Below are 15,324 nucleotides of genomic sequence, written 5' to 3'. Positions count from 1 at the left end.
CTGGAATTACAGATAGGCGCCACTGGGCTCAACTCAGAAGACATGTTTAACATCCAGGGAAGTTTTCACTGATAAATGAGCTTAAGCAAAGAGTCGAAGGAGCCTAAGGAAAGAGCAATGTGAAACACTTACAAGATGGCCCCTGACTTTGAGAGATGCTGCCTATGTTTACCCTGATGAGCCACTGGAGGTTTCGAAGAGTTTATGGTACAGTCTGCTGTGCTTGAATACTGTGTTGAGGGTACATGGGAGAGGCAAGACATATGCTGAGAGAGCAGATGGGGCTCTGCAGTCATCCAGGTGAAGACTGACCAGATGAGGATGTGTTGGTGGAATCAAGGATTCTGAAGGTAGACCTGGTACCTATTAATGGATTGTATCTAGGATACAAGAGTGAAAGAGCCCAGGGTGATTCTAGGCTAGGTGACTGAAGATTACCTGTTTTGCTGATTGTGAAGCCAAACTAGGCACCGCCAGGATACAAAAGACAAAGATTTGCAACCTGCACCAGGCAGGAAGAGTTCCAGAGCCATTACCAAAGCAAAGCTCTCCACAAACTCAGGAAGCACTGAGGGATTATTTTTTCTTTGAGGAATCCTGTACATACTCATGAAGGAAGCATGCTCAGTTTAAAGTCATAATTTATATAAGGAAAAGAGCATAGACGCGTCATTAGACAGGAGCATACCTGTAGTAATTTAGTCTGGAGATGCCTCTGCATGTTCAACTTGTGGAGACATTAAAACAAACATATTTGAAGATACCTGCCATTTTAGTTACTTTCCTACTGCTGTGATAAAACACCACGACCAAGACAACTTGTAAAAGAAAGCATTTAATTGGCCTTAGATACAGAGGGTATCTCTATGAGTCTATGATGGCTGCAGAGACATGTCCTGAGCACTCAGATCTCAAACCCAAGCAGAGGCAGAGAGACACTGGGAATAGCTTGGTCTTCTCAAACCTGCCCACAGTGAGTGATACACTTCTTCAGCAAGGCCACACCTAGGCCTCCCCAGTGTTCAAGTGCTAGAGAGCCGCATCTCATTCAAACCACCACATCTGCCTGGCTTCGTTGCCAACCCAACAGAGCTATGTCTGCAGCCACTTTTATTTTTCCTTTGACATAAGCGCTTGCTGAAGCTACCCAGCCTAGCCTTGAATCCACCTTGGCCCAAGTTACACAACCCCTTGTCAGCCTCCAGAGGAGCATTAGACCTGAGACCTGCCCAAGTTCAGACTTTCAAGATGTCCACAAAATGTTCAGATTTCACGGCTGTGTCGTGAGATGACAGTGTTTAATGAAGCCAAGATAATCCACCGTTTATTAGTATTAAGATGAGTTCGGGGTGGAGTGTGGGTGGGGACAGGATTAGAAGCTGTACTTAAGGGGCTTGTCTCTGTTCCGTAACCTGGTGGCTTTGAGTTCTGGGTAAAGGATGTAAATGTACTTTGTTTCCCATTTTCTGTACGCTGTACACTGAAAGGACAAAACACAACTTTAAGATGCGGCTTCGTATTTCAGACCTACTGACCTCTGCAGCTTCTGACATATGAGCCTACTGAATATCATTCGCAGAGGGTTTAAACAAGTTATGTGTGAAAGTAATAATCCTTTCATTGGAAAGGGGAGACAACACAGATGCACTTGGCTTCTCCTTATTTGGAGCCTGTGGTCTAGGCTTTCCCTGTCCTCTCCCGAGCCTGCCTGGTCACCGGACAGGTCGAGCAAGTAGAGACTGCCCTAGGGTGCACTGGACTGTCTCCTGCTCTTCTCACGGGCTGCACCCACTTCGTCCTTGCTGTGAATCGTGGGTGCTGGGAGGGCCGGCGGAGGCCCTGGGCGCCAGGGCAGGGTCCCCCACCCTGGCGTGCCCGCGGCTGCGACCGCGCCTGCCCTTGTTTGGCCGCACGGCCTCGGGGGTGGAGAGCCGGGGAGGTGGGGGCGGTGCCGTCCGCGTCAGCGGCGCCCGTGGTGACGGCGACGTGCGGCTCGCGCCACTGCTGCCCGCGGACGCCGAGGACCCCCGGAGCTCATGGCCCAGGCGAAGATCAGCGCCAAGGCCCACGAGGGCCGCTTCTGCCGCTCGTCTTCCATGGCCGACCGCTCCAGCCGCCTGCTGGAGAGCCTGGACCAGCTGGAGCTCAGGTGAGGGCCGCGGGGCGCGCACAGGGGCGGGCGCGGGCGGGGGCGCGCTCCGGTTGGGCTCCCCTCCCCCGGCCCGGCAGAATGGCGAGCAAGTGCGGCTTGCAGAACTTCCAGAATCTTCTGCGCGGTCCCCCTCTGCCTTTAACTTTTCTGCTTCCAGGAGGGAGGCAGCAGGTTGGTGTGGTCCCCCCTCACCCCACACTGGAGTAAGTTTCTTTGCCCCAGATCACTTCATAGTAACACAAGTGTAAGGGGGAGGTGGGGTATCCAGGACGGCCCCTCCCGGGGATCATCGAGAATCGGACTCATGAGAGACCGCGCGAGGTACCGAAGTTGGATACCATCCTTCATTCTCTCAACCACGTGCAATGCCCTCTGCAGTCTGTCCGTGTTTGTTGTACATTTAGAAGACACGGCTGACACCTTGGAAGTGCCAATCGCAGGCCTGAAAACACCAAAGGCAGGAGTCACACTCTCCCTAAGATTCTGACACGGGGACAGCCTGGTCGTAAAATTTCTAACTCATGAATACTACTAACAAATGCTGTGAACACTTGGTTGGCTTTAACCACATGAGCCTTATGTATCTGGTGGAAATGTTAACGTCTTCAAAGTTGTGCAAGTTTTGATCATGTGCAGGTGTTCCATGAAAATCTTATCAAGATGCCCTGACACACACGTTGCTCCCTAGTTTTCTCTGGGTTCTGCGTAAGCAGAAGACTATGATCCAAAATTATAAGAGGGAGATGAATCTCCCTCCACGCAGCCACCAAACACAGGGAAGTGTGTCTGCACCGCAGTATTCGTTACTCAGAGGCCCTCATTACTGTTACTATTAGGAGAAAAGAACTGGAAGGTGAGAAAACTTTCACTGTCTCTGGAGTAGCCACAAAAGAAACCTGAACCCTATGTCCCCCAACCCGGAGGGAGACAAAGAGACATGCACTGTGAAAGGGGACTCAGCCTTAAAGCCCCTCTGAAGAGAGGGGAATGTTTCCTTGTGCGAGGTAGGCTCTGACCTTTGACAGTATATTCCCAACTGCTCCGATTTTTTTCCTTGAAAGGGTTCAGGAAGTTGTGACTCTTCACGCTGAGTCATTGTTCTGAACCCTTACTTAATTAAGCCTGTGTGCTGAGTCCTTGCTCTTCTCCTGGGGGCCTCTTGAAAGTCTGGAGTTTGCATAGACATTCTAGTGTCTGATTACTATCAAAGGAATCCTGAATACCGCACATAAGCGATTAAATTACGTTACTTATTAACAGTTGCGCTGAAGGGGGTTTATTTCTGTGTTTAATGGTTCAAGGCCTTTATCAGTAACTGCAGATTTCTGTAAGTCTTGTTTCTCCCTTAAAAATGTAATGAGCACTTAGAAGTAAGTATGTCAGAAGGGGCAAAGAAATAGAAAGAGATGCTGCCTGGGAAGGTTTAGGGGCCCTTTTTAGAAGCCACCTGGACAGTGCCACAGAGCACGACAGTATTCAAAATTAGACTTTTTAAATATGGGGACGATGCTCCTGTGACTCCCCCTAGCTTCCTTAGTGTACACGTCTGAGGACAGCAGTGGACAGGGTACTACTTGAAATCACTGGATTGTTGCCTGTGCGATCTTCCATTCAGGTGAATGGGTTCTGTGAACAGCAAAAGCCTGCTCCCTCGTGAGACTGAAACCACACCCAAGGCTTTCTGTCCTGCAGGATGCACTGACCTTTGGGGCATCTAAAAATGCTTTAAAATGTTTAGCCCTGTTTTACAAGCTGGTAAAGGGTGCCATTGGTTTTAAATGGCTTATAATATTACAATTAAAAACTTTTTAAATTAAAATATTCTTACATTAAAAAAAAATTTTTTTAACTACATCTCCTTTCCTGTGGTGCTTTCTCTAAAAAGATAATCCTGGGGCTGGTGAGATGGCTCAGTGGGTAAGAGCACCCGACTGCTCTTCCAAAGGTCTAGAGTTCAAATCCCAGCAACCACATGGTGGCTAACAACCATCCGTAACTCGCCCTCTTCTGGAGTGTCTGAAGACAGCTACAGTGTACTTACATATAATAAATAAATAAATCTTTAAAAAAAAAAAAAAGATAATCCTGTCCTTTCCTGATTTTCATGACCAGTTCTATGGGGACTCTGCACATGCTAAGGCTAAATACTGTACTTTTTAGTGGTTGTAAATAATCCACGTTAGCATTAGTCTGTAGGCTAGGCCGCGTGTCTCTGTGGGAGTTACCATTATCTGTATTGTACAGATGAGAACTTGAAGCTCAGATATATACAGTGTGTCTCAGTCCAGAGCAGTGGACTTCGCCTAGAGACCAGCTGCTCAGACCAACACCATTTGTCCTGGTCTTGAATATCACTTTTCAAACTGTCCAGCTGATATGTGAATGAATATGATTTTACTAAAGGAGGGGAAAATCGATTTAGCATTTGATTCAGTAAACCTTGAAGACCTAGAACGTGCCAGTTATCGAGTAGCTGCTCCAGGGCTGGGGTTTGGACATTGGCCAAGGAGGGATAAATGATTGGCAGGACTGGGAGGCTGGCTCTTTACACATCTCCCAAAACCGACCCCCCCCCCCCCCCTGTAGTGAGCAGCTCCTTTCCAGTTCACTCAGCCAGGAAAGGGTGACTGCCAGCGGGAGCCAGGGAAACGGGCCACCCGCCTACTTTGTTTTCTTACTGTTTAAGGTTCCTGTTAGGATGCGCCAGTGTTCCAGGACCCACGAAACAAGTTGACACCATATTTAATTTGGAGTAACAGTCTGTAATTTAGAAGGAACACTTTTCGTGCACACTGTAATTTCAACCTTATAAAGCCCCTGGGAGAGGAGGGCATTATCTTTTATCAATGAGAGCGCTGGGGTGCGATGGGTCTTAATTGGAAGGATGTTTGCTTAGCATGTTCACAAGCGTAGGCTTGATCTCTGGCTTCAGAAAGCCAGCATAGTGGTGCATGCCTGTAGCCCAAATCCTAGAGTCGTGAAGATTTGGTCATCCTGGGCTACATAAGGAGTTCTGGGTCAGCCTGGGACACATGAGACCCTGTCCGGGGATAGAGGTGGAAGAAACTGAGGGACTAGGTGCCTTGCCTTACTGGTTAGTGGTTCATTCACGCTGACAGTGAATGAAATACAAGCATTTTGATGACTGGGAAAACCAATTCCTGACAGTATCGGGATGTTGAGGGTCTCACGTGGAGTCTGGTCTATGAGTTTAAGAATGTGTTTTAGAAAAAGCCCCCTTCGCATAAATCCACAGAGATGAGTGGCGGCCACCTCCCTGTTTATGAAAGCACGCAATTTTGTCATTGCCAAATGAGCCGGTGTTCGTGATAGTATGTACAGATTGGCCACCGTGAAACCAGCGCGTGCTGACGTCATACGTATCGGTTGACTCGTGCTGAATTTCTCAGTCAGTTCGGTCAGTCACCTTGTTAAACTTCAATCCTGCTTTGTTTCGTTCGGCCCCAGCCGAGGTCTCCTTATCTTTGGTGTCTGGTGGGGTGTGGAGGAGGAAATTTCCGCAAAGTCAGCAGTAGCTCCTCACACAGCTGGTGGTTGGCTTGCAGTTTTGTGCGCTGCTGTTTAGGGACGGCTGCCTGCACCTGACATTTTATACTTCCACCGCCATGGCAGGCTCAGGAGACACCTGCGGGCTGGGGACCAGGTGAGGGTGCTCCAGCTTTATGCTTGTGAAAATTCTCTCTACAATACCTTTGCCAAAGCCTGCTTAAGGTGATGTGGAATTTTCTAGAAGCTCTGCCCAGTCAGCTGCTTTGTGAGGGTGTGTTCTTTCACGTTTTGAACAGGTAACACACGTAGCTGCTCCCTGGATCCCAGTCCACACAGAACTGCCCCTTGCCAACAAGAGAAGAGTCATCGCTTGAGTGTATTAAGATTGTGTTTATATATATCTGTCCCAGCTACTTGAGGAATGATAGGGAGGCAGGCAGCATTTAAGGGTCAGTCACTAATCGCAAACTAACGGGAAAGCTACGTAGGCAACGTTTTGTGAATCGAGTTTTAAGTACAGCAATAGCCGATAAAACAGTGCGAATGGTCTTAAACAAGCCAAGCGGTGAAGAATGCTGACTTAGTAACCATGAAGCCCTAGAAGTTCCATCACCAAGACTTCTAAACCAGGCATGGGATATGCTTGTAAAACCAGCACTAGTGGGCAGAAGCTGATGAAGCAGCAGTTCAAGTGTGTTCCAAGCCAGCCTGCGATACAGGAGGTCCTGTCTCAAAAAAGAAGAGGTACGGTTATGTGTGTGTGTGTGTGTGTGTGTGTGTGTGTAAAACAAAACAGTGTTCTCCTGGCTAGTTTTAAAGAAAAGAACACAAGTTACAGCCATGTGGGAGAAAGAACTCTCAGTTGTGAAAATGCCTATTAAGATCAAGCTGTAGGGGACTGGAGAGATGGCTCAGCAGTTAAGAGCACTGGCTGCTCTTCCCTAGGTCCTGAGTTCAATTCCCAGCAACCACATGGTAGCTCACACCATCTGTAATGGGGTCTGATGCCCTCTTCTGGTATTTGGGCATGCATGTGGATAGACACTCATACATTAAATAGATAAATAAATAAATCTTTTTTTTTTTTAATATCAAACTGTAGGCAAGATCTCGACTTCCTAACACTGGAACCCTTTCATACAGTTCTTCATGTTGTGATGTGTTCCCCAGCCATAGACCTGTAGAATTGCTACTGTTATGAATTGTAATGCCAATCTGTGTTCCCCAATGGTCTTAGAGGACCCCTGTGAAAGGGTTGTTTGATCCCCCAGAGAGGTTGTGACCCACAGGTTTAGACCAACTGACTGTGTTAGGTCTTTTTTTTGGGGGGGTGGGGGTTCGAGACAGGGTTTCTCTGTATATCCCTGGCTGTCCTGGAACTCACTTTGTAGACCAGGCTGGCCTCGAACTCAGAAATCTGCCTGCCTCTGCCTCCCGAGTGCTGGGATTAAAGGCATGTGCCACCACACTCAGCTTCTTTTTGATTAGTGATTTGTGTTTAAGAAACCCATGCATTGTGGATGGGGCTGTGCTTAGGCTGGAGGTCCTGGGTTCTATAAGACAGCAAGCTGAGCAAGCCATGAGGGAGCAAGCAAGGAAGCAACATTCCTTGTGGCCTCTGCCTCAGCTCCTGCCTCCAGGTTCCTGCCCTGTGGTCTGAGCACCGGAACTGCCTGATGTGATGAACTGTGATATGGAAGAGTCTGGAAAATAAGCCTTTTCCTCCCCAGGTCGCTTTTGGCTATGGTGATGTATCACAGCAATAAGAACTGTGACTAAGTCAAGCTCCACAGGAGGTATTAGTCTCCTTAACAGAAAGGAAGAGGGAAGCTGTGAACATTCTTGCCCAGGGGAAAATCTTTTAAAAGATCCTAAGTATAAGGAAGAATGCTGTAAAAACAGCAAATGAAAGGCCCATGGCAAATGTATAGATATATAAATAAGTGTATTCCACTGGCAACTTGTATTATGTTATGTATAAAGAACTTTCTGATTACATATATATGTATGTATATATATATATATATATATATATATATATATATATATGCTGGAGATCAAACCCGAGGTTTTACAAACTGAAGTGCATTCTGTATGACAAAGCTCTATCCCTAGCTCAAAACAGTCTTTTGTTTGTTGTTGTTGTTTTTGTTTTTCGAGACAGGGTTTCTCTGTGTAGCCCTGGCTGTCCTGGAACTCACTCTGTAGACCAGGCTGGCCTCGAACTCAGAAATCTACCTGCCTCTGCCTCCCAAGTGCCGGGATTAAAGGCATGCACCACCACTGCCCGGCTCAAAATGGGTTTTTTATACATAGATAAACTTTCTCCTAAGTTGTGTCCTTTTACATCTGTTGTGTTAGTTAGCTCCACAGACTCCCTGCCATAACCGATTACTGTACAGGAACCCTTTTTAGAACAGCCCTCATCCCGCAGTCATCTCACATTTAATACGAGTGTTAGAATGGAATCTGGCCTGTGAGCATCTGTGCATCATTTCCCTAAAACACGGGAGTCATAATTAGAGTTCCTAATTATAGACATCTCTCACTCGTGCCAGCTGGGCCTCCTTCCTACCTACTGGGCTTATGTATCTGCCAGAGGACAGTACTGTAATCCAGGGAAGCTGGAGGGGGCTCTTGCCCTGCCTTACTTTGTGGCCAGATTTGTACATACAATCCTCGTCTGCTTTTACTGGCTCTTAGAGACAGGCTGTGAGTGTCACACCTAACGGCTACTTGCTATTTTGGGGTTGACAGGTGGGTGATGGGGATGAGAATGGAGGTCTTGGGGTTGCTGTGAGCTAATAAAAGGTTGGTGAACCAGTTCCCTCCCTGGCTAGTGGTCTGGTTTGAATGCCTGCCCATGGCCTCACCTCTAGGGTCATCTGTCAATATTTCTCTACAAAAGCTGGAAATGTGGTCACTGTAACCTGTAAGAAAAGTGACCTGGAAACAGAAATCTCTTAAGTAGGTGAGATTTTTTTTCTTTTTTTCTTTCCTCTCCTCTCCTCTCCTCTCCTCTCCTCTCCTCTCCTCTCCTCTCCTCTCCTCTCCTCTCCTCTCCTCTCCTCTCCTCTCCTCTCCTCTCCTCTCCTCTCCTTTCCTTTTCTTTCTTTTTGGTTTTTTCAAGACAGGGTTTCTCTGTGTAGCCCTGGCTGTCCTGGAACTCACTCAGTAGACCAGGTTGGCCTCGAACTCAGAAATCTGCCTGCCTCTGCCTCCCAGGTGCTGGGATTAAAGACGTGCGCCACCACTGCCCAGCTTTCTTTTGCTTTTCATGAGTCAAACACACTAGGTTTGTTCTCCGTGTGCAGTAATAGTAGTTATGTGTGTGTGTGTGTGTATGTTAATGAATAAAGTGTGCTATGGTACAATCAGGGTTTTATACCAAAATCTTTAAGAGGCTTTCCCTTTAAATTTGGGAAAAGGCAAAACCCCATCCCTGCAACTGTCTAGTACAGAACTAGAAGACAGCAGTCAATGCTGTAAAGAGACAACAATTGTTTTAAAGACACAAAGGTTTCTAAAAGATGGTATGATCATCTAGGAAGAAATGATAGATGGGGCAGGTAACCGTTCGACTTTAATGCCATTGATATGGCCAGCTGCAAGCTGAGCCAGCAGAAACAGCATGTCTCCAGCAGTAATAATTGACCGAGATGTAATTACAATTTTCTGCAACAAAATCCATAAGGTCTCTAGAGCACTCAGAAATCCATAAGGCTTCATTGAAGAATATTTAAAAGCTAATAAAAAAATCTATAAAACTGAAGAAAGTGAGGGCTCAGTGGTTAGGAATACTGACTGCTCTTCCAGAGGTTCTGAGTTCAATTCCCAGCAACCACATGGTGGCTCACAACCATCTGTAATGGGATCTGATGACTTCTTCTGGTGTGTCTGAAGAGAGCATCAGTGTACTTATGTACATTAAATAAGTAAATCTTAAGAAAAAAACTGAAGAAAACAAGATATAAATTAAATTACATTGTCAAAAAGGGTGTCAAATTCCGCGCGCCCTACCCCATTTTTTAAAGAAATCAAACTTGTACAGTTTATGTGGTGGGATAAATATCTATGTTATCTTTACAGAATAACCATTGGGGGTGGGGAGGCCATTCTACCAATTATTACATGGGACAGAGCCCGTGATGATGTAAGGCAAGTGTGGGGTGAGGGTAGCCAGTTTCATCACGGGAGAGATTAAAAAGGTGCACTTTGTATAGGTAGAACAGGATCTGATGTGATGTCAGAGTCTATTTCGGGGGACTTAACAAATAAATACCAGGAAGGTAAAACTATAAATAAAATATGGAAAAATATTATGACCAGAGTATGAGAAAAGCAACTTAAAACTTCAAAAGTATAAGCCACACACAAAGCCACAGCAGACTGAAAACTCTTCCTATCGTTCAGGAATCATAGGCAGGAAGGCCAGCCTGCATTATGCCGGGAAAGCCTGTTGCAAAATAATAGCAGTAATAACAGCAGCAGCAGCAGCAACAACAACAGGGTTTGAGAGGTGGCTCAGTGGTTAAGAGCACTGGCCGCTACTGTAGAGGGTCTGGTTTGGTTCCCAGCATCCATCACAACCATCCATAACCCCAGTTCCTGGGGAGTCCGCGCCCTCTTCTGCCCTCTGCGGGCACGTGCATGATGCACTTAGATGCAGCCAAAGCACTCAGGCACATAACAGCAAACCTGTAAGTAAATTGAGGCTCCCTTAGCTGGATAGGCTAACACATGCGGGTCATCCCAGGGGCTTGCGGCTGAAACCGAGCACAGGGCCACCCTGGGTAATAGAGTTCTGGGTTTATCTTGGGGGCGGGGGGTGGTATCTCTTTGGTGAGGGCCAACTTCAAAGCTCACAGGACAGATGATTACGGATTATCGTGTCTGACCAGTAAGGAGTCAATGTGTTGAACATGCAGACTCCAGCTCAAGTCACTGAAGTGAGTGTGAGTGGCCATCTCTGAGTGGTCAGAGTGAAGAGAATTCTACACAGGACAGCGCAGCACTGATCCCCAGGAACTGGGCGGTTCTGAAGAGTAAGCCGGGAAGAGATTGAAAGAGGGACCCAGAGAGAGAGAGAGAGAGATGGCTACAAATTCAAAATCCAAGTGTACTAATAGAGAGTTTTTAAAGAACAAATCCACGTAAATGAGCATGGAGTCTAACACTGCCCCGAGCAGGAAACAGCCGAGCATGCAGGGTCCAGAGAGAGTGGCTGCTGCCTGCTGCCTAAGCACCGAGGCAGGAGGATTGCTGCGAGTTCTAGGCCTGCCTTTGACAGAACAGTAATACCCAGGGAAGAAACTGTTTGAAAGTAATGCCATTCACTTGTTTTCTTTCTGAGACAAGGTTTCTCTGTTTAGCCCTGGCTGCCCTAGAATTCTCTTCGTAGACTGGGGTGGCCCCCAAACTTGGAGGTCTACCTTCCTGGGATTAAAGGTGAGAGGTCTCTCACCTTGGCAACTAAGAAATACATTTTAAAAAGTGTTCTTGCTGTCCTTTAAACTTGAGCTGATTGAGGCGGCAGCTGAGGACAATCACCAGGAAGGACACTGTTCCCATAACAACTGTTTTGTTTTGCCCATTCACACAGGGTGGAAGCTTTGAGAGACGCAGCTACTGCTGTTGAACAGGAGAAAGAAATCCTTCTGGAGATGATCCACAGTATCCAGAACAGCCAGGACATGAGGCAGATTAGCGACGGTGAGAGCTGTTTCCAGACGGGCGCCTTAGAGGCCGAGGGAGTCTGTGCTGCGCATGAGTCAGGGCTTGCCTGACTTTGGGTGTGCCTAACCCAGTTCAGCAGTAACAGCAGCTGGGGTGCACCTGCAGCTGTGGGTCCGCTGTCCGTCGGTCCGCTGCCTGTCTGTCGGTGCTCTTCCCTTCAGTGCTCCCCTAACACTGGCAGGGATGATGGGAGAAGCCATGTGAGTGCCAGCAGGGTGGGCAGGTAGTACAGCCCTGCAGCTCACCTCACTCACACAGTTTTTTTTTTTTTTTAACAAGGTCCTGACTGCAGGTACAATAAAAGCAGAGGGACTAGGCAAAAGTAGAGATTAATTGAGATGATCTGAGGCAGAGCCGGCAAGTGCATTGTCGAGGTCATCTGAGCAGTATGACAGTCCTGAGACAATGGGCTAGAGAGCTGCGGAGATAAGCAGCTGAACTCCCAGATCCAAAATGCTTTCCATCAACAATGCCTAGCCTGTTTATTCACCATCGTGGTAAAAGATCAATGACTAAGAGAGTTCTGGAATGGGAAAGGACAGGAATTGTGGACGGTTTTGTGTAAATCTTGTAAGTACACTGTAGCTGTCTTCAGACACTCCAGAAGAGGGCAACAGATCTCATTACGGATGGTTGTGAGCCACCATGTGGTTGCTGGGATTTGAACTCAGGACCTTCAGAATAGCAGTCAGTGCTTTTAACCGCTGAGTCATCTCACCAGCCCCATGTAAATCTTGAAATGTTACCAGAGTTCATGGCTGCCACAGCTTCCAGTCACTGGCCAAGGTCAGCTTGAGTATGTCTGCTGGGGAGGAGGCCAGGACTTGCTGAGGAGCCCACTGGCCCTCCATTCCTATTGTTCTTTCTTGGCTGGCAGTGGGTGGTGTATTCTGATGAACGTGCACAGTGTCCCCGCCCCCGCTGTGAGCCCTCGCCATCCTGGCTAACCTCTGCTCGCTCTGAAGTTGCTTGGCTGCATCCCAGCTGCCCATGCCTCTGCCTTCTGTGGACACATGGACTCAGGATGATCTCTGGCCCTAACTGTGTGAAGACTTTTCCTCAGTTATGCTGATATGCCGTAGTAGTTTTGGCTTTTATCTTTAGAAAAATTTACAGAAGTGCTTACAGAAACTAGAGATAGCGCAAGTGCATGCTGTGGCGTTGCTGACGAGGGGAGTTTCTGCCTCATACTGACTGATGTTTCGTGTTTAGGAGAAAGAGAGGAACTAAACCTGACTGCCAACCGTCTGATGGGCCGGACCCTCACGGTTGAGGTCTCGGTGGAAACGATCCGAAACCCCCAGCAGGAGGAATCCTTGAAGCATGCCACGAGGATTATAGACGAGGTGGTCAGCAAGTTCCTAGATGACCTGGGGAATGCCAAGAGCCACTTAATGTCACTTTATAGTGCCTGCTCATCGGAGGTGCCACCTGGGCCGGTGGACCAGAAGTTTCAATCGATAGTCATCGGTTGCGCTCTTGAGGATCAGAAGAAAATCAAGAGGCGATTGGAGACTCTGCTGAGAAACATTGACAACTCTGACAAGGCCATTAAACTCCTAGAGCACGCTAAAGGAGCTGGCTCCAAAAGCCTGCAGAACACTGACGGCAAATTTAATTAGCCTTCAAATCCACCGGCCCTTACAAAAGATGTAGAAAAGAAAATTACTATTTTCAATAGCTAGGTCTCTATGTTAGGCATAACCACTTAGTTGATATTGGTAGTTATTGCAGATGGGGAAGTATTCCAGTGTTGGCAGACACAGGTAACACTTAACACTAGGAATATTTCAGTCACCTACTTTGAAGTTTTGGACAGTGTTCCCGTCTTGAACTGGACTCTAGCACTGTATATTTAACTTCTGAAGATGCACACTTAGTGTGTGGGGGGGAGTAAAAAAGTGGGGGGGGGGAGCGGCAAAAGTCCCACTGCCCTTTCCTTGACTTCAGCACAGAGCACCCAGCCCCTGGAGCAGTGCACTCACACCGCAGTGTGAAAAGAACACCCAGCCCTGGAGTGGTGCATTCACACCAGTGTGACCAAAGCACTCAGCCCCTGGAACAGTGTACTCACAGCACAGTGTGAACAGAGCACCCAGCCCTTGGAGAGGTGTACTCACACCAGTGTGAACAGATCACTTAGCCCTTGAGCAGTGTACTCACAGCACACAGTGTACCGAGAAGGATAAACATATCAGAACTTCACCCTGCATGTTCTCCATGTTTCGGGCATCTGTTTTCTCTATGCATATGCATCTCATACCATGAATTTTTAGGTGTGTGTGTAAGCATGACAAATGTGAGGGGCCCACCTTCATTTTACCACTGTGAAGCTTCGCCCCCCACCCTGTGTCCTGCAGGGCACCCCTCCAGGGCCAGTGCTGACCACTCTCTTCATGTGCTGCCTTGAGCTCACGCGTGTGCGGCCGGAGCACTTGCCCAACCACTTCCCTGTGGGCAGTTGGATGGTTTTGTTGCTGTGACTAGAACATACTTGTATCTGCTGAGCTTTATTCTGTTCTTGGTCTTTTTTTTGTATAAAATTCCATTAATGGGTTCATCAGGCCAAAGGATATATACATTTTCATGGCCTAGAAACATATTTCTAAATTTTTATAAGTTATATCAGTTTGTACTGTCTTCAGTAATTAAAAGAATACATTTCTCTGTACTTCTAGCATTGGCCATTATTTTTCTACCATCAGACACAAAGCCTTCTATTTAATGGGTACCTTGTTTCCTAAGAAGGCTGGCCAGCGTGGTCATCTTCCCAAGTTCTTTTTTTTTGTTGTTTTGTTTTTTGTTTTTCGAGACAGGGTTTCTCTGTGTAGCCCTGGCTGTCCTGGAACTCAATCTGTAGACCAGGCTGGCCTCAAACTCAGAAATCTGTCTGCCTCTGCCTCCCAAGTGCTGGGATTAAAGGTGTGCGCCACCACGCCCAGCATCTTCTCGAGTTCTAATTAAAGGTAAGTATGCCGCTGACGCAGCAAGCCCTCAGCTACTTTGACCTGCTACTTATATGGACTGCCATCCTCCCTGCAGACATCACTGAGCTGAACTCCCTGTCCCGAAGTGCTAAGTTAGCCCCTAGGGAAGCTATCACCACCTAGGCCAGCAGGCTTGATGCCTGTTACCAGAGGCTCACTGTTAAGGTATTTTGTCACCTGGTTCTTCACCAGCTTCTTAAACTTTAAAAACAAACAAAAAGCACATTTTAAAAAAGTATACCCATCTCCCTTAGGTTCTCAAATGTCAGCGTCTGATTCCTTTGTACTCTGGTAAGCTATGCCCATCTCCCTAGCTCACTCACCCCGTACTCACCAGAGCTTCCCTCATGAAGTCTGGCCACCTCCTTGACCTTTGTATCCCCTCCATTATTTCTCACTGTGAGTGTGTGTTTGTGGGGGGGGGGGGTGCATACCCACAGAGACCAGAAGAAGGCATGCAATATCCTGGAGCTGGAGTTACAGGCAGTTGTGAGTTGCCCGAAGTGATGCATTGTAGGAGAGCCCTTGTGCTAGCCCCCACTAGTTCTGCTTCTCAAGACCCCTCTCTACACTGGCTCTTATGAAGCTGCTTTCTGCCTTTGCCGTTCTGTAGTGTGGGCACTTACAGGACCTACAAGAGATGCTGGGAGCAGACTATGCAGATTCATTCACTAAAGGCAGAATGAGTTTTAGGCTTCTAGGTCCTCATGCTTGTCAAACAGGAGCCGGGGGTGGCTCGGACCACAGTGGGGAAGATACTAGGCTGTATCGCACACACACACACACACACACACACACACACACAGTGGAGGTCGGTCCATGTCCTCATTAAAGTGTTTAGACTTCACCCTAGAAGTGATTAATTTATGGGTATGATGGTACAGGCCTTTAATCTCAGCACTTGGGAGGCAGAAACAGACACACTTATACTGAGTTCAA

The 15,324-nt window shown here is 47.4% G+C and overlaps 1 protein-coding gene across 1 annotated transcript; it reads left to right on the top strand.

Annotated features, from left to right (window-relative positions):
- Nucleotides 1–1,858: 1,858 nt before the first annotated feature.
- Bag2 (BAG cochaperone 2) lies at nucleotides 1,859–13,905 on the top strand. Its single transcript, XM_021157091.3, has 3 exons — nucleotides 1,859–2,149; nucleotides 11,265–11,374; nucleotides 12,611–13,905. Exons 1-3 carry the CDS (start codon nucleotides 2,037–2,039, stop codon nucleotides 13,018–13,020), a joined length of 633 nt encoding a protein of 210 aa, XP_021012750.1. The 5' UTR covers nucleotides 1,859–2,036; the 3' UTR covers nucleotides 13,021–13,905.
- The last annotated feature ends 1,419 nt before the right edge of the window (nucleotides 13,906–15,324 follow it).

The sequence above is a fragment of the Mus caroli genome, unplaced genomic scaffold (genome assembly GCF_978045245.1).
Source record: "Mus caroli unplaced genomic scaffold, Mus_caroli_1 scaffold_1, whole genome shotgun sequence".
Classification (NCBI taxonomy): domain Eukaryota; kingdom Metazoa; phylum Chordata; class Mammalia; order Rodentia; family Muridae; genus Mus; species Mus caroli.
Note: the sequence above shows the minus strand (reverse complement) of the source record. Positions and strands in the feature narration are given on the sequence as shown.